Source organism: Haliotis rufescens, unplaced genomic scaffold (assembly GCF_023055435.1).
Source record: "Haliotis rufescens isolate VD_foot unplaced genomic scaffold, xgHalRufe1.0.p SCAF_7, whole genome shotgun sequence".
NCBI lineage: Eukaryota > Metazoa > Mollusca > Gastropoda > Lepetellida > Haliotidae > Haliotis > Haliotis rufescens.
The window spans coordinates 49,744,378-49,763,060 of NW_025964361.1; the positions used below are offsets into that span (position 1 = coordinate 49,744,378).

At 39.9% G+C, this 18,683-nt stretch overlaps 1 protein-coding gene across 1 annotated transcript; it reads right to left on the reverse strand.

The window, feature by feature from the left end:
• Positions 1–3,683: 3,683 nt before the first annotated feature.
• LOC124127970 (toll-like receptor 4) lies at positions 3,684–10,075 on the reverse strand. Its single transcript, XM_046491378.2, has 2 exons — positions 9,834–10,075; positions 3,684–8,190 (listed from the first exon to the last, which is right to left on the reverse strand). The coding sequence occupies exon 2, from the start codon at positions 8,183–8,185 to the stop codon at positions 5,714–5,716; it is 2,472 nt and encodes an 823-aa protein (XP_046347334.2). The 5' UTR covers positions 8,186–8,190; positions 9,834–10,075; the 3' UTR covers positions 3,684–5,713.
• Between the last annotated feature and the right edge of the window lie 8,608 nt (positions 10,076–18,683).

Below are 18,683 nucleotides of genomic sequence, written 5' to 3' on the forward strand. Positions count from 1 at the left end.
AGCTGGTGCGAGACGAGATGAAATGCGTGCGAGACGAAATATGTGAGAGATCCAAAAGTGTGAGAGATGTGTAAACACGCTACTGTCCCCTTATGAACTGTCCAAATCGGTTCCTAAACACCACAGAATATTTCATACCAGGTCACGGTAAACCGGAAGTTTACACACAAAACTAGTATCTAAATATAGTAGCTTCCTGACGACTGCTTAGATGAAATAGTACTACATTCCTGAGGACTATCACTTCCGAAATATATTGTAATTAGCGGCTACCGAATCTCTACAGAAACGAGGTAAAACCACTGTTAAACAACAAAATAAACTGCAATATAACAGCGTGATGAACCAAACTACATAAGATTTGTAAGATGTAAATGATGCAAGCACCGTTTCGTGTCCCGACATACTCAGGTAACCGCGACACTGCTGTCAGTGTAAAAGCCGCTTTGAAAAAAGAATTTTTTGGCAGTGTTAATGAATGAACAAGACTGAATGAGCAGATTCCCCGAACAGAACATTTTGGATAAAGCCTCAGGAGTCTGACTGCCGAACGCCGTCACCCACCCAACTACACTCTACTAAAGTCACACCATGTTCCTCAGGAGTCTGACTGCCGAACGCCGTCACCCACCCAACTACACTCTACTAACGTCACACCATGTTCCTCATGTGTCAGGCTGCCGAGCGCTGTCACCCACCCAACTACACTCTACTAACGATACACCATGTTCCTCAGGAGTCAGGCTGCCGAACGCCGTCATCCACTCAACTACACTCTACTAAAGATACACCATGTCCCTCAGGTGTCAGCCTGCCAAACGCAGTCACCCACTCAACTACACTCTACTAACGTCAATCCATGTCCCTCGGGAGTCGGGCTGCCGAACGCCGTCACCCACCCAACTACACTCTACTAACGTTACACCATGTCCCTCAGGTGTCAGGCTGCCGCACGCAGTCACCCATCCAACTACACTCTTCTAACGTTACACCATGTCCCTCAGGTGTCAGGCTGCCGCACGCAGTCACCCATCCAACTACACTCTTCTAACGATACACCATGTCCCTCAGGTGTCAGGCTGCCGAACGCGGTCACCCATCCAACTACACTCTTCTAACGATACACCATGTCCCTCGGATGTCAGGCTGTCGAACGCGGTCACCCATCCAAATACACTGCGCAACTAACGTTGCTTACTTTCACCTGGTTTGTACCTATGTGCTGTACACAGGACCACAGGGTTCCTCCACGTCCAGAATGTATTCCTCTGAACCACATTGAGGAGAAGATGAGGAACTCGGGCTCCCGCTGCCAAGGACATATCCCTATACAGAAGAAGTACCCGGTCCGTGATAGCGTTGTTCACAGACATCAGTCTAACAGTAGACAGAACAGTAAAGTGTATCCACTCGTCTCTCAGGAAGTTCTCTGTAAGCACGATAACAATCTTCCAGCTTCTCGGCAAAGTATCAATGGTCACTTCAGCCTGGGAACACCCTACAGGGTCATGTTAGTCGGGCAGGTACAGTTTTATACCAGGGGAGACTTTTTGGAGCTGCTTGAAGAGATAATGACATGGCCATTGATACTCAGCACTTTCATAGCATATGTAGGTATCATAATCGAAATCCTCCCTTTGTGGTCGGCGTCCTGGATTAAAACTAAGCATGTGTAATACGTGGTGTTCTATTTTGGGGAAATATTTCTTGAAGAGAAATCGAACCCGGGTCTTTGGCGTGACGAGCGAACGCTTCAACCACTAGGCTACCCAATCGCCCCGCCCCTTGTTAAGAAGTTATCGTATGACACATGATATCACGTACCAGTAGATTTGGCCTAATAACGTGCAGATAAATGAAAACAAACCTGCTTCGGTGCTTGTTGTTTTAGAATTCAATTATATCAAATTTTGACAAGATATATCATTGTTTCTACAATAACAACCACGTCAAAAGCATGCAACATTGTAAGAAGTTGTCTTCTTGTTAAACTCCATTCAAATATCAACGTATATCTTAAATTTGCTTCATACACACCAGACGTTGAAGGCCGCATTCTCGGTTTGCTGTTTGTAAACATTTTAATTCTAAGCATTTTGTTTCTTCCTTTTTGTTGAATAAAGTCACGTAATACCAAATCGTCTTCCTGCTTGAATACGCCATTGTCAATAACCCACTAGTTTGTATACCCCCGGGAATACAAGTTTCAGTTAGACGGTGAAGTAGTGGCTCATGTAAAATTAATGACATGAATCTGTTTAAAACACATGGAAGGAATCCCACTCTGTCTGAAGCTTTGTGAGAACCTGTTCGGTGTCTACCATTAAAGCAATGTCCAGAGCAGACACCCAGAAGACCATGTCTCTATACAAATGATGTCAGGCGACATACGGTTGCCGTCTGTGCTATGTAAGCTGAGCGTTTATTGGCCGCTGAAACCAGGTCTTTGTTTGATGACTTTGGCAACAGAGGAGTTACAGCATCAGTTCGCGGGTGATCGAGGAATGAAGGGCATTCAACCTCCTAAAGTATTGGCAGGATAGAATTTCCCTTGTGTACTCAATATATGAGTGAATACACCAATTAGAGCTTACACTCACCAATCATTTTAATTTACAGGAAGAATACCAGGAGATCGAAAAAGGGGGAAGCGTTTCTAAATTGGTTCCACTGTTTGTGTGCGACGCAAGCTTATCGCTTTTAACCAACAGGCGGTGGCTGAAAAATGGTTCAAATCTGTACCATGTCCGGTTACGAGTGAGCAAGAGTAGCGTCCTTGTATCACTTTCAACATCACTACGCAATCTATCCATTTGTTTGTGGAGATAATAAGTACAGCAACCTCCTCTGCTGATGCTACTTGTTGCGAGAGCTATTTTACCATCACAAACAAACTAAATATAGATATTAGCAACAGATCATGTCCGCATTCAAAAGAAACCTCTGCCAAAAGCAGGTTCGATTAAGACGCATTTTGTTTACTTTCAGTAGCTCTAACTGAGGATAAACCAGCACTTTCTGTAGCCAACGTTGTGAGTGACGTTTAATTATTAAGAACTTGACATCCATATCTTCTCTTCCTTAACTATGATCTACATGAAATCTACTTATCATCCCATTTTGGATACCATAAGAACACTCAGAACACTAGAGATGAATCAGTGCATTCTCATCTCCCTGATGAGTATACAACCAAAGTTGACTGAGGAGCTTGAAGGTTAACAGTTATATTAAGGTTAACATTACCATCTCATTCTACCGGAGACCCATTCACTGCTGGATGAAAAAGGCATGTGAACCAAGACACACTTGCCTAAGCCTGCACAATGTACTTCAGGAGTCAAGCTGCCGAGCGCAATCACCCATCCAACTACTCTCCGCCACCAACGTTGCTTAACTTCAGTTGATTTGTGACCTGTACGCTGTCCACAATACCACGTGCCACCTTAATATGTTGTATGTTCGTCGCGGTTATCCATTCTTATTTCGACCGTGACGTTGCTCTATTGTTTGAAGCCGTCACTGACACAATATCCAAGCAGAATTTGCTTGTTTGGCACTTCATAGGTACAGTGTCATACATTTTATATGAATTTCCTTGGCGACCACAGTGATCTCTTTGTTAACAAAAACGGTAAGTTCAGGATTAAATTTTGCAGAAAGGTTAAGAAAACTGAACGATGTTGATTGTAAAACGTTTATTTAAGTGTCACATGCACAACATGTACAATATAAAATTGACGCATAGCACAAAAGGTGTATGGAGTGCGTCCATCCAGACAAAGACACTTTATACAACATAAACAAATTATATACATACATACAATGTGAGAGGTGGGAAATTTAGCTACGAATTCAGAAGACTCACAGGACAATAAAGAACGAGAGAGCAATTAAATAATCATGGTGACAACTGTCGTCTCTTAAACATTTTCAAAAGCGTTGCGGCAAGCAACTTTGGTAAAACGTTTGAATTCATAAAATGAATAAATTTCTCTTCTTCGCATATCACATTAAACTTCAGGTTTTTTTTTCAGCTGGGCAGTATAAATCATACCGTAAATCTTCATAAAACAGCTTTGTAGTTAAAAGTGACATTTATCTCCCACCAAATCACAATCGCAATATTTACATAACCTTTCCGATAATTGTATAGAAGGTTTGGAACATCTACCTGTCTCAACAAACAAAGGTAAAATTGAACATCTAAACTTGGCTAAAAGACGGCGGTGGTCTCTATACACAATATTTTTAACATAGAAATCAACAGCAGGTGTAAACTTATATTTTCTGTAAGTACGTAACTTATTTCCATTTACATTACACTTAACATTCCAAAACGAAGTGTGAAAATTAACTACGTCATCCTGAAATAAAACGTTTTTAATATACCCAACACAGCATTTAACACCCAATCTGATTTCGAGTAAGAAGTGGTAAAACATCCAAAGAATCGGTGAATAATATCAGGCAGAAGCTCTTGCTGCATAGATATAAGTCTGAAACATTCTGTTTTCTGAGTAAACGTAACTGAGCACCAGCCCATATTCCCTCTACTTGCAAGAACAGGTGCACGTTTACTTAAACCAAGAAACATTCAGGCAGCCTTATTTTGCACAACTTCAGCTTCTTTAAAACTATGAAAGACCCATATACTGGCACCATAAAACAAAACTGGTTGTACCAGCGATTTATACAACTTCGTAAAAACATAATGTGACATTCCAACAGCATAAATATACTTAGTGTACAGAGCAGTTAACTCTCTACTAGCGGACTAACAAAGCTCTTTCAAAGGCTTGTGCATGTCTAAATATTCTTTTAGACACAATCCTAAATGACGATAAGCGCTGTCATAAGAAATGTGAGTATTGTAACAAGAAGACATATAACAAGATCTAAAAATAGATCCCCCCCCGAAAACAGACAATTTCGATTTTTCTCATTAATACTAATACACCATTTTAAACACCAAGTACATACAATATCTAACATATGTTGCAGATATTTTGTATTTTGAGCTAACAACGCATTATCATCAGCGTATAACAAAAATGGGTAACATTTCATTATCCAATGGTACACCCATTTGAGAGTCGTTATCAGCTTGGCAACATCATTTATATATAGAGAAAATAGAGTTGGTGACAATTTGCAACCTTGCTTAGTACCCATGGAAACGTTAAAAGAGTCTGTTATGTAGTCAATCACGCGTACTGCAACCTCACATCTTGATGTAGGGCTTCATTCACTCCTCAGGGGTTGTGCAATGTTCAGTATAAATATCCCTATGTTTACGAGAGTCTTTCAGCGTAGATTTAGCCTTCATAACTTCAGCTTTTGCTTCCAAAGAATCCATAGTTGCTCTGACTAAACGTGGGTTTATTTCCTCTAGGCCTCTTCCTTTTATTTTAACATTGTTTGCGTAGTTCCTGATCGTCAGGCAGAAGCGCCAACACCTTGTTCTTTGTCACTCGCGAATCCTTATCCTCGTGCGTGTGAACATTCAGGTTCTTTATGACTAAAGAATTATCAACAGCATTATACATTTGTTTCCTTTTTATAACCCCTCAGTATATTTGTTGGAAATCTTGTACCTTTCTTTCATATGCTTCGAACTTTCAGTCAATTTCATCATGAACAGAACTCATCTCACTTTTGACATTCTCGTAAAGATATTAAATATATTGTATTAAACATCAAATGTTAAGTTTTAGAATAAGGCTGCGGGATCAGCGTTGAGGATACGCTGACACAGATGTGTCCAGAACTGGGGGTGTTCCTCCACGTCCAGAATGTGTTCCTCTGAAACCACGTTGAGGAGAAAATGAGGAACTCGAGCTCTCGCTGCCAAGGACATATCCCTGTACAGAAGCAGGACCCGGTCCGTGATTGCGTTGTTCACGGACATCAGTTTGACAATAGACAGGACAGTAAAGTGTATCCATTCGTCTCTCAGGAAGTTCTCTGTAAGCACGATAACAATCTTCCAACTTCTCGACAAAGCATCAATGGTCGCTTCAGCATGGGAATACCCTACAGGTTCATGTACGTCGGGCAGGTACAGTCTTATACCAGGGGGGACCTTTTGGAGCTCCTTGAAGAGACAATGACATGGCCAATGATACTCAGCACTTTCATAGCATATGTAGGCATCATAATCAAAATCCTCCCTTTGTGGTCGGCGTCTTGGGTTATAACCAAGGATATCCAATTCGCGGTATTCTATTATGGGGAAATATTTCTTGAAAAGAAAAGCTACAAGTAAAGACAACAGTGCAATTAAGTTTCCAACTATGGCCATCGCCAACCAGAACTGACCAACACATGTTCTCCACTGTAATGTCCTGCTTGCATAAAAGGTAGCTGTATCAGACAACGTTCCATCACCAAGGATGCAGCTGTAGTTACCATGGTGATCTAAAGTGACATCAGTTTCAAGTAACCATTGTATGAAGTGAAGAGTTCCACAGCTACAGCTGAAGATGTTGCCTGTTAGGTAGAGGTAGAACGAACCGTTATTCACAACAAAGTCATCGAGCATTGTCTGTTGCTGTTTACTGATGACTGACAGGGAATTCGATGTCATATCCAAATGTTTGAGCCTAGCCATCATCAGGATTTCTTCTGGTACGTCATCCAGTCGATTTCGTGCAAGAGAAAGGTTTTCCAATTTGTTAAAGTTTCTCAATGTATTTTTGTTGATAAGCTGTAGATTATTGCCTGACAAATCGAGTCTTGTTAGTTTGGGCATGACATGGAAAAAAGGTTCAGATGGGGACACAAACATGTCTTCATCTGACGTCACATCATGAACAAGCAATGTTTGGAGATTCGTCACCATGTTGGTGTTGTTGAATACATTCTGACTGATCTTCATATGGGATATGTCCAAGAGTTTCAGGTTTTTACAGCATTCTAAATATGACGGAATGTCTAAAAGATCATTTCTAGAGAAATCTAACACAGATAGAGGATCGCTTTGTGTCAGTGTTAAACTGATATACAAATGGTAAGAACTGGAACATCTGCTGAGGTTTAAATAACTTAGATTAGGAGGTATGGGAAAATACACCCCTCCTCGTTTTGTGGTATTATATTTGTTACTGAGAGAAAAGATCAATTTTGTACCCCGAGACAAATCCAGATATTTCAGATTTACCATCATGTACATATTTTTTGCAGCAGGGGGCAATTTATCATTCAACAAGTTTTGAGACAAGTCTAGATATTCGATACATCTGAAGAAAGTCGAATTGGTTATGGCATTATCATTAATTTGTGTAATCTTATTATGAGACATGTCTAGCTTTTTCACACATATATCTGCAAGATAACCGAACATCTCCTCTGTTAGAGTCACACTGCTTTCTCCTGTGGTAACAACTCGAGACAGTATTATTTCCTCCATATGTCTTCCAGCCAAACACTGAAGAGCTCTTGTTATGGAGACGAACTTGGTCGTGCTTCCATGCGAGAGGCCAATTAGCAAATTGGTTAGGTTCTTAAAAGGACAAAATGCTCCTGCTTCTATATTTCTAACAACACCGTTGAAATTTAATATTTTAAGTGGAATATCACGCAAAGCTTGAAAGGTTGTGTTTCCAATAACAGGTATACCTATGGTATTGATATTCAGAAGTGTGAGGGTGTCTTTCAACTGTTCTAGTTGAGGCCATTTTCCGTCTTTAGGCCAGGAGTTAATACGGATCTCTTCTAGACTTTTTAGACCTTGGACGATATCAGTAGGGAATTGTCCTTCGTTATTTATACTTCCTAACAGAACCAATTGCCTCAGACTAACCAAATACTGGAACAGTCCATCTGGGTATGTTGTCGTGTCCAATGAAAGCGTGTCACAAGACATTTCCAAGACTTCCAGTTTACCAAGACCTTTGAAAGCATCTCTCTGCAGTATCTTTAGCGGATTGGCACTCAGATAAAGGAATCTGAGGTTACTTAAAGTGCTAAAACTGTTGTTGGATATTCGGGTGAGAAGATTATCTTGTAAATCCAAACCTACAATGTCCTTTGGAAGATCTGATGGCACTTGAGTGAGATTCTGTCTTTGACAGTCGGTGACGTTACCCTGGTAGGCTGCACTAAAACTGGTGTGACAGCCACTGACAGAGATGCATGTTGCATCCGTCATCAGCAGGAGAAACATAAACATTTCCACGTGCATTATTTCTGAAACACAATGACAGCACATCAAGAGGAAGAAAGTTAACTGTATGGACACATTTATTATGGATTAATGAATTAATTTGACTTTAGATCACGTTAAACTTGCATGTTAAGGGAGTGAGCGAGTTGGGTTTAAGGCCCCTTTGAACAGTCTTACAGCTATATAATGGCGTGTCAGCTTGATGTGGGGATTGGAACCCATGATCATTGTTTTTGTAGGTGTTTTTGTTTGTTTGTTGCTTAGCACCGCACTCAGCAATAGACCAGCTATAGTCCAGCTATATGATGTCGGTCTGTAAATAATCGAGTCGGGACCAGACAACCCTGTGATTGTTTTGGGGTGTCACAAAGGGACTCAATTCAATTGCGGTGCCTCAGACGACTGCATGTTACATGTTGCGCGTTACATGTTGTGCGTTGCATGTTAAGAAGTTACATGATCACATAAAATACCAATCAAAACAAATAACATTAAACTGAGCTTGTGAAAAACTTGCAGATAAACGAAAACAAATTTTGTCAGTGATTGTTTTCTAAAATTTAATGATTTAAAATTCTGACAAGAAATACCATTATTACAAAATTGTTAAAATTCAAAAAAAAAACCCACACAAACATTACACGTTGTTAGGATTCGCCTACTGATTTTAACGTATTTCCAAAATCAACGAATATATCTAAAATTTACTTCGTGCTAAACAAACTTAGTTTTTATTTGATATTCACATTCTTTTAATTCTATATGTTTCGGTATCCTTTTTGTTTAATAAAGTCAAACGTTATAAAATTGCCTTCCTTCTGGAACCACTTCACCATCAATACACCACTGGTTTGTATGACCTGTTAAAATCCGGTGTGTCTTTATATAATTCAAGGGAATTCAAAACATAAACGCTTGAGAAGATATTCTACAAATGCTGTCAAGCGAGAAACATTTCTCTTTTGCTATGTAAGTTGAGCGCCCATTGTTCGCACCTGAAACCAGGTCACATAACAACTTGACGGGTGCTCGATGAATGTTGCCCATACAAAACTCTTAAGAGTTGTATGAATAGATCTTCTCAAGGCATGCTGGTCAACTCATGTGTTTTCCCCGCAATGCAACAAAATATACTAGCGTGACCTTCAATATACTTGAGAAAATACACCAGTTCAAACCTAGGATCACCAATCATTCTAAATTGACAAGAGTTCGTAAAATATTAGAGCATGTCCAGTATTTCTGTCTATCTCCGTCACTCAGTGTATCTGTCTTCCTGACTCTGTGTCTCTCTGTACCTACATGTGGCTGTCTCCCACTTCAAATATTTCGTACGATCTATTATGTTGCTTTATAACATGTTACGTATATTACGTTACGAGCCGATGTTCATCACACTGATCATGATGTACTACGCAATTAGGGCACATATATTTGACACAGACACATGCATATACACTCACTGATACAGCGTACAGGTAACTGGCTATTTAGCTCTCTTTGTCTACCTATTAATGAATAATAAGTTTTTGTAAAAATCGTGACCTTTTACTTAATATCTATATCATCATTACCAAAACATGTTTAAATGATTTTTCATATAAATATCGTTTAGATGAGCAAACACTAACCTAATGTTTAGTAAATATATCATTTGTCTACTTACCAAACTTGTCCAGTATTTCAGACCGATAATTATCATGATAATAGGCATCACTAGGTGATCATGGTTCCAGGAATGCTGACTTATTTGTCTGATTGGCTAATGATGTCGGCTAAAGAATATCACGCTGAAAATAACACCACAATGCTTGACGTCATGCTTGGAGACAGGATAGACAGGATAGACACGAGTCTCGTCAACTGGCTCGGCTAATATACAATGAAATGTTTGAAAGGGATGACTGGAGCTGCTACACTGTGTGTGAAGGAAATACCTGTAGTAAGTAGATATTTTATCGTTTGTTGAATGTCGATATGACATGGACTTGGCTGATGTGTAACAATGACGGTGTATGTGTTGGTGGTCATGAACGTATGTACACGATATTTAAGGGTGGAGCCCGAGACAAATATAACACCCGACACTATAATTAAGACATCGGAGAAGATATTTGGAACAACAACTTTACCCAAGACCAGATAATCCAGTGATTAATATCATGAGCATCAATCCACGCAATTGGGATTGATGACATGCATCGACCAAGTCAGCAAGCCTGACCACCCGATCCCAGTAGTCGCGTCTTACGACAAGCATAGTCGCCTTTTACAGCAAGCATGGGTTGCTGAAGACCTGTTCTTCCCCGGATCTTCACGGGTCAAGACGAAAATGAAGGGATATTTAAAGCGAAAGGGTATCCCCTGTCTCCCTTAATTAGACCAAAGCTTCCTGTCCTGGACGTGTGATTCGTACTCTCATTATCTCTACCTGGATGAACTACAAGATCTTGTCAGTGATTATAACCACATTACACGTTAGTCGCACCTTCGCCGTTGTAGGGGATTTATTCTTGAATATCTAAAGGGTCATGGTAACAGTTTATGTGGATTTTCATCAGACGATTTCACATTAAAGGAAACTGACAGACTGCGAATGAACCAAAACAAATATATCCAGGAGAAGGCGGCTGTTTCAAATGTCATAGTCAGCTACCGTAAGATTCAAACATTAGTTCCCTGAGAATGGGAATTGTAATATTAGGATTTCCCGACATTCCGTAGTAATAAAGTAGTACGCCTCGGTGGGCATGGCTTAGTATTTCACATTCATTGGGAAATGAATGCAATAACACGTGACCAAATCAGCTTATCAGAATGCAGGATTTACTATGAACACAATTTTTTTTTAATATTAGCACATTACAACCTACAGATGACAATGCTTCTGGCTCTGATAATGCCATAGCGGAGTTTACTTTGTAAATGATAAGCAGCCATGCTATATTGTGAACTTATTTTCTATATTCTGTTTGAAAGATCCTATTTTCTTGGGAATTTGATGACTGGTTTTCTTGTTTCGATTTACAAACAGGTGGCCGCAAATGTTGTAAATAGTTGTAGTGGAATAACTCTTCTTACCATATTTTGTAAATTATTTACAGACATCGTCAAGAAGAGGTTTGTAGTCTAGGCAGATACCTTCGAAAATATAAGTGTGTCACAAGCTGGGTTTTGAAAGGGTATTTTACAAATGGCGACGGTTTAATCCTAACCCTACTAAAATACAGAGATATTTATCAGTAAAGGGAAATAATGTAGTTGACTCTGTGAAAAGAATCAATATGTGATTACTTTATCAAAGACATTTTGGAAAATAGGATTCTTTTGTATGCGTATAATAATGAGAGGTTAGGTTTTCGAAGTGTATCAGAAATGTTTACAGGCAACATCGGTGTCCGCCAGGGATGTATACTATGTCTTTTTCTATTTCCATTTTTCATGACTGATTTAGTATATCAAATTCATAGTAATTGCATAGATAGTAATTAATAACACCCCGAAGCTATTATATTATTTTGCCTCTCCTTTCTGATGGCATAGCATATGGTCTCGAGCACGATACCTTGTTTACAAAGGTAAATACATGCATTAGAGCGTTATTGTGAAGAAGCGAAAACTACTGTCCATACAGAAAGAAACCAATGTAGAAGTCCTTGAAAGTGGTGCTAACTCATATAGAAAGAGAAAGGGTGTTGTGGAGGGCCACCTTTGGAAAAATAAGTCCTCGTATTTTTAAATACCTCGGACATTTGAGACTTAGACAATTTTGATGTTATTGAAAATAGGTACACTTATTCACAAGTGAAAAAAGGTTTTGACTGTGAAACCTAGAACTCAAATAACAATGGTACATGGCAAGTGTGGAAGGTTGTTGATGTATGAATGAAGTTACATTACATACTGGGTCAACATATTAAATGTGTTACCTAGAAGATATTCATATGTCATAAAATAAATATTATGTTTAATTATTATGAATGACAGAACAATGTACTAGGCCCTCGCTCTCATCAATGTCAGGAATAAATATTGACTGTAAATTACGACTGTCTGTTATTAATCGAGTCTGGAACAAACAGTCCATTGATTGACATTATGAACATCGATCTACGCTTTTGGAATACGATGTCAGCGAGCTTGATCACCCGATTCCGTTTGTATGCTCTTAGGACAAGCATGGCGATTTTAACCCGGATCTTCACGTGGTTCAATGACAATATTTACTCATCATGAACTTTATTCCTTGAATATGTATCTGGGGCCAAGTATCACAGCAAATTAAGTGTCACGTGAGATCTGACCTTCTTATGCCTGACCAATCAATTGAATAGGTTTTGTGGTCCATAAAAAATCTGTAGTCAGTATAGTTACAGGATCGTTGATCCACATAATATGAACAGTTTGTGATAGATTTGTGATTTCAAACCTTTATTCTTATTTCCATTCCAATGTATATTTGTCAGAGTTATTGGCTCAAAAGTAGTGGAGTCACATTGGAATTTGATTAGGTATTGTGTGCAGTTAAAATTAGCGGAATCAGTGGTTGGTTATCCAATGTACAGGTTCAATGCCATCGGTCTGATATTTAGTTCATATTACATGTAAAAACCGTGAAAGGACAGCATTGCGACGCGAATGAGGTTAAATCTCACATCAAACATCATCGACGTTCTTCTCGTGGAAGGTGGACCACTTAATAGGGCACATGGGAGGCAGGTAAGCAGGATTAGTGGGGGATTTCAGCTGGAGGGGTTAGGACGCTCGGAAGCTTGATTCCAAGAGATTCCAGGTTCCGGTCGACAGAAAACACAGCTTCACAGTTTACAAAACGCTTCTGTTCACACATCGGCGTATGGGTACCCGGAAGGATGATATTGTCAACTGATTGATGTCTGCCATACATCGTTGGTTGTAGACTTATGTGGAAGCAAGAGAAGAAATTTGTATTCTCACTGACCCACTGATGCGTCGACAGAAGTAATAACCCTTTGTGCTATATTAACAGTAGATAGAAAGTAATACCTTCCGGACAAAAGCATTCCTGTGGAGCGTGGAGTACCAACAAAAGCATTCCTGTGGAGCATAGAATTTCCAACAAATTCCTGTGGAGCATAGACTTTCCAACAAAAGCATTCCTGGGGAGCATAGAATTTCCAACAAAAGCATTCCTGTTACCTTCCGGACAAAAGCATTCCTGTGGAGCGTGGAATTTCCAACAAAAGCATTCCTGTGGAGCGTGGAATTTCCAACAAAAGCATTCCTGTTGAGCGTCGAATTTCCAACAAAAGCATTCCTGTGGAGCAGCATTTCTATGGAGCGTAGAGTAAAAAAACAAACAAAAGCATTCTTGTGAAGCATACCACAGTGGCCAGTCAATACCTTTCACACAATAGAAGTTAACAATAACATTCCAGGATCAACGTTTCAACCACTAATAAAATGTATGTTGCGACGATTACTCAGTAACCAATGAAACGCTAAAGGAAGTCAAAGTACACTAATGAAATTCAACTTTATAGAAGTTAAGCAGTGTTTAACTGTTGAAGCTTTCATTCGAGCTTAAACAGCGATCTTGTCAACAAGACGAAATCTTCACGCCAGTATACATCTTGAATCTGATCATGGGAACCCGAACAACTGACAAGTTTGTATTTTTTTACACCAGAACTTCAGTGTTTAGTCAACATTTTTCTACTGAGATTGTTATCCAAGGAATAGCATTTAACTGTGCTGAGCAGTATTACATGTATAAAAAAGCTTGTATGTTCAGAGATTGGGAAACTGCGCATACGATTTTAAAGTGTGTTTCTGCCACCGAACAAAAACGTTTAGGTAGAAGTGTGAGATGTTTTAATCAACGCCAATGGGATGCTGTGAGTTCCAGTGTGGTGTATGCAGCGTCTTCAGCTAAATTCACACCGTCTGTTTTTCTGAAGAAACAACTGTTAGACACGAGTCCGTATGATCGTGTGTGGGGTGTGGGTCTATCACTGCATGACCCTAATATTCTTAATCCATCTAAATGGAAAGGCAGTAATAGACTTGGTCAGATCTTAATGATGGTTAGAAATGAAATAATGAACACAGAGCCAAGTGAAAACTTATGACTTTAAATGTGTTACAGTGATGTAACTTGCTATTTTGAACAGAGGCAAGAAAACTACATTCTACTCGTGGAAGCAGGTCATGCGGATGCCACACACTCTAAATGAGCCAGTCATAACAAGATCACCTGAGTGGTTAGGGAAGAATGCGCGAAAGATACAAAGAGAAAATTTAAAGACGCTGATAAAGTGGATATGGCTACAAAACTGAAACATGCAGAGGATCTTCTCACGTTGAGTTACTCTTTAGAAGTGAGTAAAACGATCAGCCAGCTCGTGTGTGTAATGTGTATTCCTTGTCTGTTTAATGAAGAAGGTGATCCAATCTTTTTGGGAGAACATTCTTGTCGCATGACGGAGCAGGAGCAGGTGGATAAATACTTCAACGCGGCACTTGAGGATGCGGACAATGAACTGGTAATAGGAAAATGGATGAAACTTGTGACTGATGCTCCAGATCTGTGCACAATGGCTGCTTTCCATTTAGTACCTTACCAGTGTAAGGACTATCGTGACAATACATTCAAATCACCCGAATGGGTGAATGGTTTGAAGCAATGCGTTGTAAAAATGTTGAAGTTGCAAAAACGCTTGTAGACTGTTTCCATGTCATATTATTCTATCAGTACCAAATGAAATGTGTGTGTGTACGTTAGCAATGTCCATACTATGAATAAAACATAAATTATGCTTACATCTTTGTTTGTCTTCTTTTGATAGTTATCAAATGGTTGTTCTTTAATAGGTGTCTGTTGTCGGAGCTTCTCTCATTTCAACATGAAGCCACAACAGAGAAAGGTGGTAACAAAGAAACAGGAGAAGATGTTAGAAAGTTACTATTTTAACCCGCTTGAACCGTGGGCTTTTTATGGTCCTGAGAAACTTCATAGCGTTCTGAAATAAGCTCGTCAGCCAGATCTCAGACCGAGCACTGTGAAACGTTTTCTGAACAAACAGGACGCCTACAGTTTACACAAGCCACCCAAACAGAGATTCAAGAGGCTGAGAGTTCGGGTGAATTCTATAAATGAAATGTTTGATGTAGATTTGACCGACATGACTCGTTACAGCAAGGAGAATAATGGTGTGCGCTATTTACTGGTGGCTATTGACATACTGAGTAGGTTTGCTTTCGCCCTGCCTTTAACAAATAAGAGACAGAGACAATACTGAAAGCTTTCAAAGAAATAATTCAGGAACGAAATCCAATGGAATTGCGTGTGGATGGTGGTTCAGAGTTTAAAGGAGTATTTAAAGATTTTTTAGAAAAACACAATATCACTCTGACTGTTGCACATAACGAAAATATCAAAAGTAATTATGTGGAACGATTCAACAGAACACTGAAATCACTTATTACGCGTTACTTGACCCGTAATAACACCAAGTATTATTTAGATGCACTGCCCAAATTGATGGACAATTATAATAACACCTTACATTCTTCTTTGCCCAACCTTTCTCCAGTTCAAGTCAAGAAGAAGAATGAACTGAAAGTATGGGAACATTTGTATGTGAAGCCGTTGTTACTTAAAAAAAGCTCCAAGCACAACAGGTCAAAGTCATTTGTATTTAAAGTAGGGGACCTTGTTCGCATTCCATACCTCCGGAGACCTTTCAGTAAGGAACTTGATCTGAAGTGGACTCAGGAGCTGTTTAAGGTGGCTAGGCGATACAAGAGACAAGAGATAGCACAGTATAAGATCCAAGACTTTCCCGATAAACTGATAGAAGGTATGTTTTATGCCAACGAGCTACAAAAGGTGGAGAAAAAGGAAACTGTCTTGTGGCAGGTAGAGAAGATTTTAAAGAGAAAACGTGTGAAAGGGAAGACCTATCTGTTAGTGAGGTGGTTGGGCTGGCAGAGTTCCTTCGATTCTTATGTGGAGGAAAGTGAACTAAAAGATATCTGATTGAAAGGTACATATTTATCAAAAACTCAGACTCCAAACAATCTTATTTTAACGAGAATACGCCTTATCATTTTCGTGTCAAACTATATCAAAGGTTGATTTTTGATGGATTCTGGGTTGTGTCTTTAACGGAGATTAATTTTGGTAAACTTGACATCACCCACCTGAATGATCCATATGTGAACGTGTTATGCAATCTGTGTGATAGTTCTTTGGCAGGTGAACAGCAGTTGCCTTTATTGAGACGGCTTGATCTCAGACAAGGTCCTTACTATAGCTTTGCCCATGATTACAATATTCCGATTAAAGTCAAAGAATCTCCACACATAGAGGTGCGTATAAAGGCCAGTAACGGCATGTCACCCTCATTTCTAAAGGAAGTGACATATGTGACAATGCACTTGAGACGGTATCCCTTCGTTGATTAACCATGGAGTCCACACCTTTGTATGTTCCCGATTATGTCAAATGGACCCACTATTTCAAGAAACACATGAAAGGAACATCTGCCTTAGTGAATGGTAAACCAAAGGTGAAAGTGATCCCGACACGACTTCAAGTGAAGACCGAAGAACCCAAGATCAAACTGGAAGTGACATCAGAGATGCAGAATATTGTTGAGAGAGCCAATGCCAAAGAAAAGCGACGGAAATCTTTAAAACGAGCTGCAGGTGATCGAATCACCACTTCAAAGAAGATCCGTCAGACAGATAACATTCCATCCAAGACCGCTAAGGTTCTCCAGTGTATCCCTGTTTGAGAAAACAACGTTTTCAGTTAATCATGTCACTATTGAATGATAAAGACTTTGAGGAACTGATACCGCCCTCTCTCAATCTGTTTATTTTATCACCATACGAGACCAGCATCCATCAACATTATTTTGATGAAGTGCGACCACTCAGCCAAATCAATGATTCTTCACCGTTGGAATTTCAAGTAACGAATGCTGGAAGTGATTACATTGACCTGAACCGTACCCGCCTACATGTGAAGCTCAAGGTGAAACATGCAGATGGCACTGATCTTGTTGACAAGGAACATATTGTCCCTGTCAACTTGTTTCTGCAGGCCCTCTTTTCCCAGGTGTCAGTGTACCTGCAGAATCAGTTGGTATCTTCTACAAACAACCATTATGCTTACAAGAGCTTGATAAAAACTCTACTCAACTATGGAACAGAAGCAAAAACTTCACAGCTGTCATCTCAACTCTTCTACAAAGATGTGTCTGAATCCAACAATGATGTGGAATCGACTGATCCCTACACTGGTCTCAATACAGGAGTGCAATCTCGTGGCGGTTTCATTAATACTAGTAAAGTCTTGACCATGTCGGGGCCATTGTATGAAGATATCTTTCACATGAACAGACATTTGGTCAATGGAGTGGATTTGACAATGAAGCTGTACCGCTCCTCGCCCCAGTTCTGTTTGATGAGTGGCAAAACAGGTCAAGATTACAAGGTGGAAATTCTGGATACCTACCTGAAGGTGTGTAAACTGAAAGTCAATCCAGCTCTTATTTTGGCACACAACACCTTGTTTCAAGACAGCAATGCTTTGTATCCTTACACCAAAAGTGAGGGTCAAGGTGACAAGCATCCCCACCACTCAACTGACACATACCATTGACAATCTGTCGAATCCTATTGCTAATCGTTACATCGTAGGCTTTGTACTCAGCAACAGCTTGAATGGATCTTACACTGGTAACCCCTACAACTTCCAATCTAGTATGGTGAAAAACATCAGCCTGTACATCAATGGTGCCAGTGTCCCCGGACGCCCCATGCAGGCAGATGACGTTGAGTCCTATGTGCAGATGTTCGATGGGATGTGTCTGTGGAAAGAAAATACAGGAAACGGAATCACTCGGAGCGACTTTTTGCTCGGGAGTGCCCTGTTCGTCTTCGACATTGATAAAGTATGCAGTGAATCCGACTATCTGAATCTGTTGAAATCCGGTAGCACCCGACTAGAAATCGAGTTCAAATCCGCCCTCACCGAAACACTCAGTTGTGTTGTTCTGAGTGAAAGAAGTTCCCTCATCGAAATTGACAAGACCAGGAACGTGTTTGTGAAGTAAAAAACATGAAAGCCTCTGACCTTGCATGTGCTATTCAAAGCGACTCCATCTTAAAGTACCATGTCTTAGGTGTGTTTGCCAAAGATACCTCACCTGTGCTAACTAGAGTCATGCTTGCACGTGGAGTGGGTCTCATTGTCAATACTGAACCATCTGGAAGACCGGGTCGTCACTGGGTGGCTATGTACTTCAAAGGAAATACAGGGGAACTGTTTGACAGTCTGGGTTAGCCAGTGAATTCCGTTTTTGATTTGTACTTAAAAACCTATGTCAATCAATACCAGCACAACGGAAGACAGTTACAGTCCTCATCATCCAACCTTTGTGGTCATTATTGTTTATATTATTTGTTGTATAAATGCAAAACAGATCTTACCCTTCAAACCCTTGTGCAGATATTTGATGTGCAA

Bases quoted from the DNA above. Each gene is read 5' to 3' on its own strand.
- LOC124127970 (XM_046491378.2), bottom strand. From the start codon at position 8,185: ATGCACGTGGAAATGTTTATGTTTCTCCTGCTGATGACGGATGCAACA.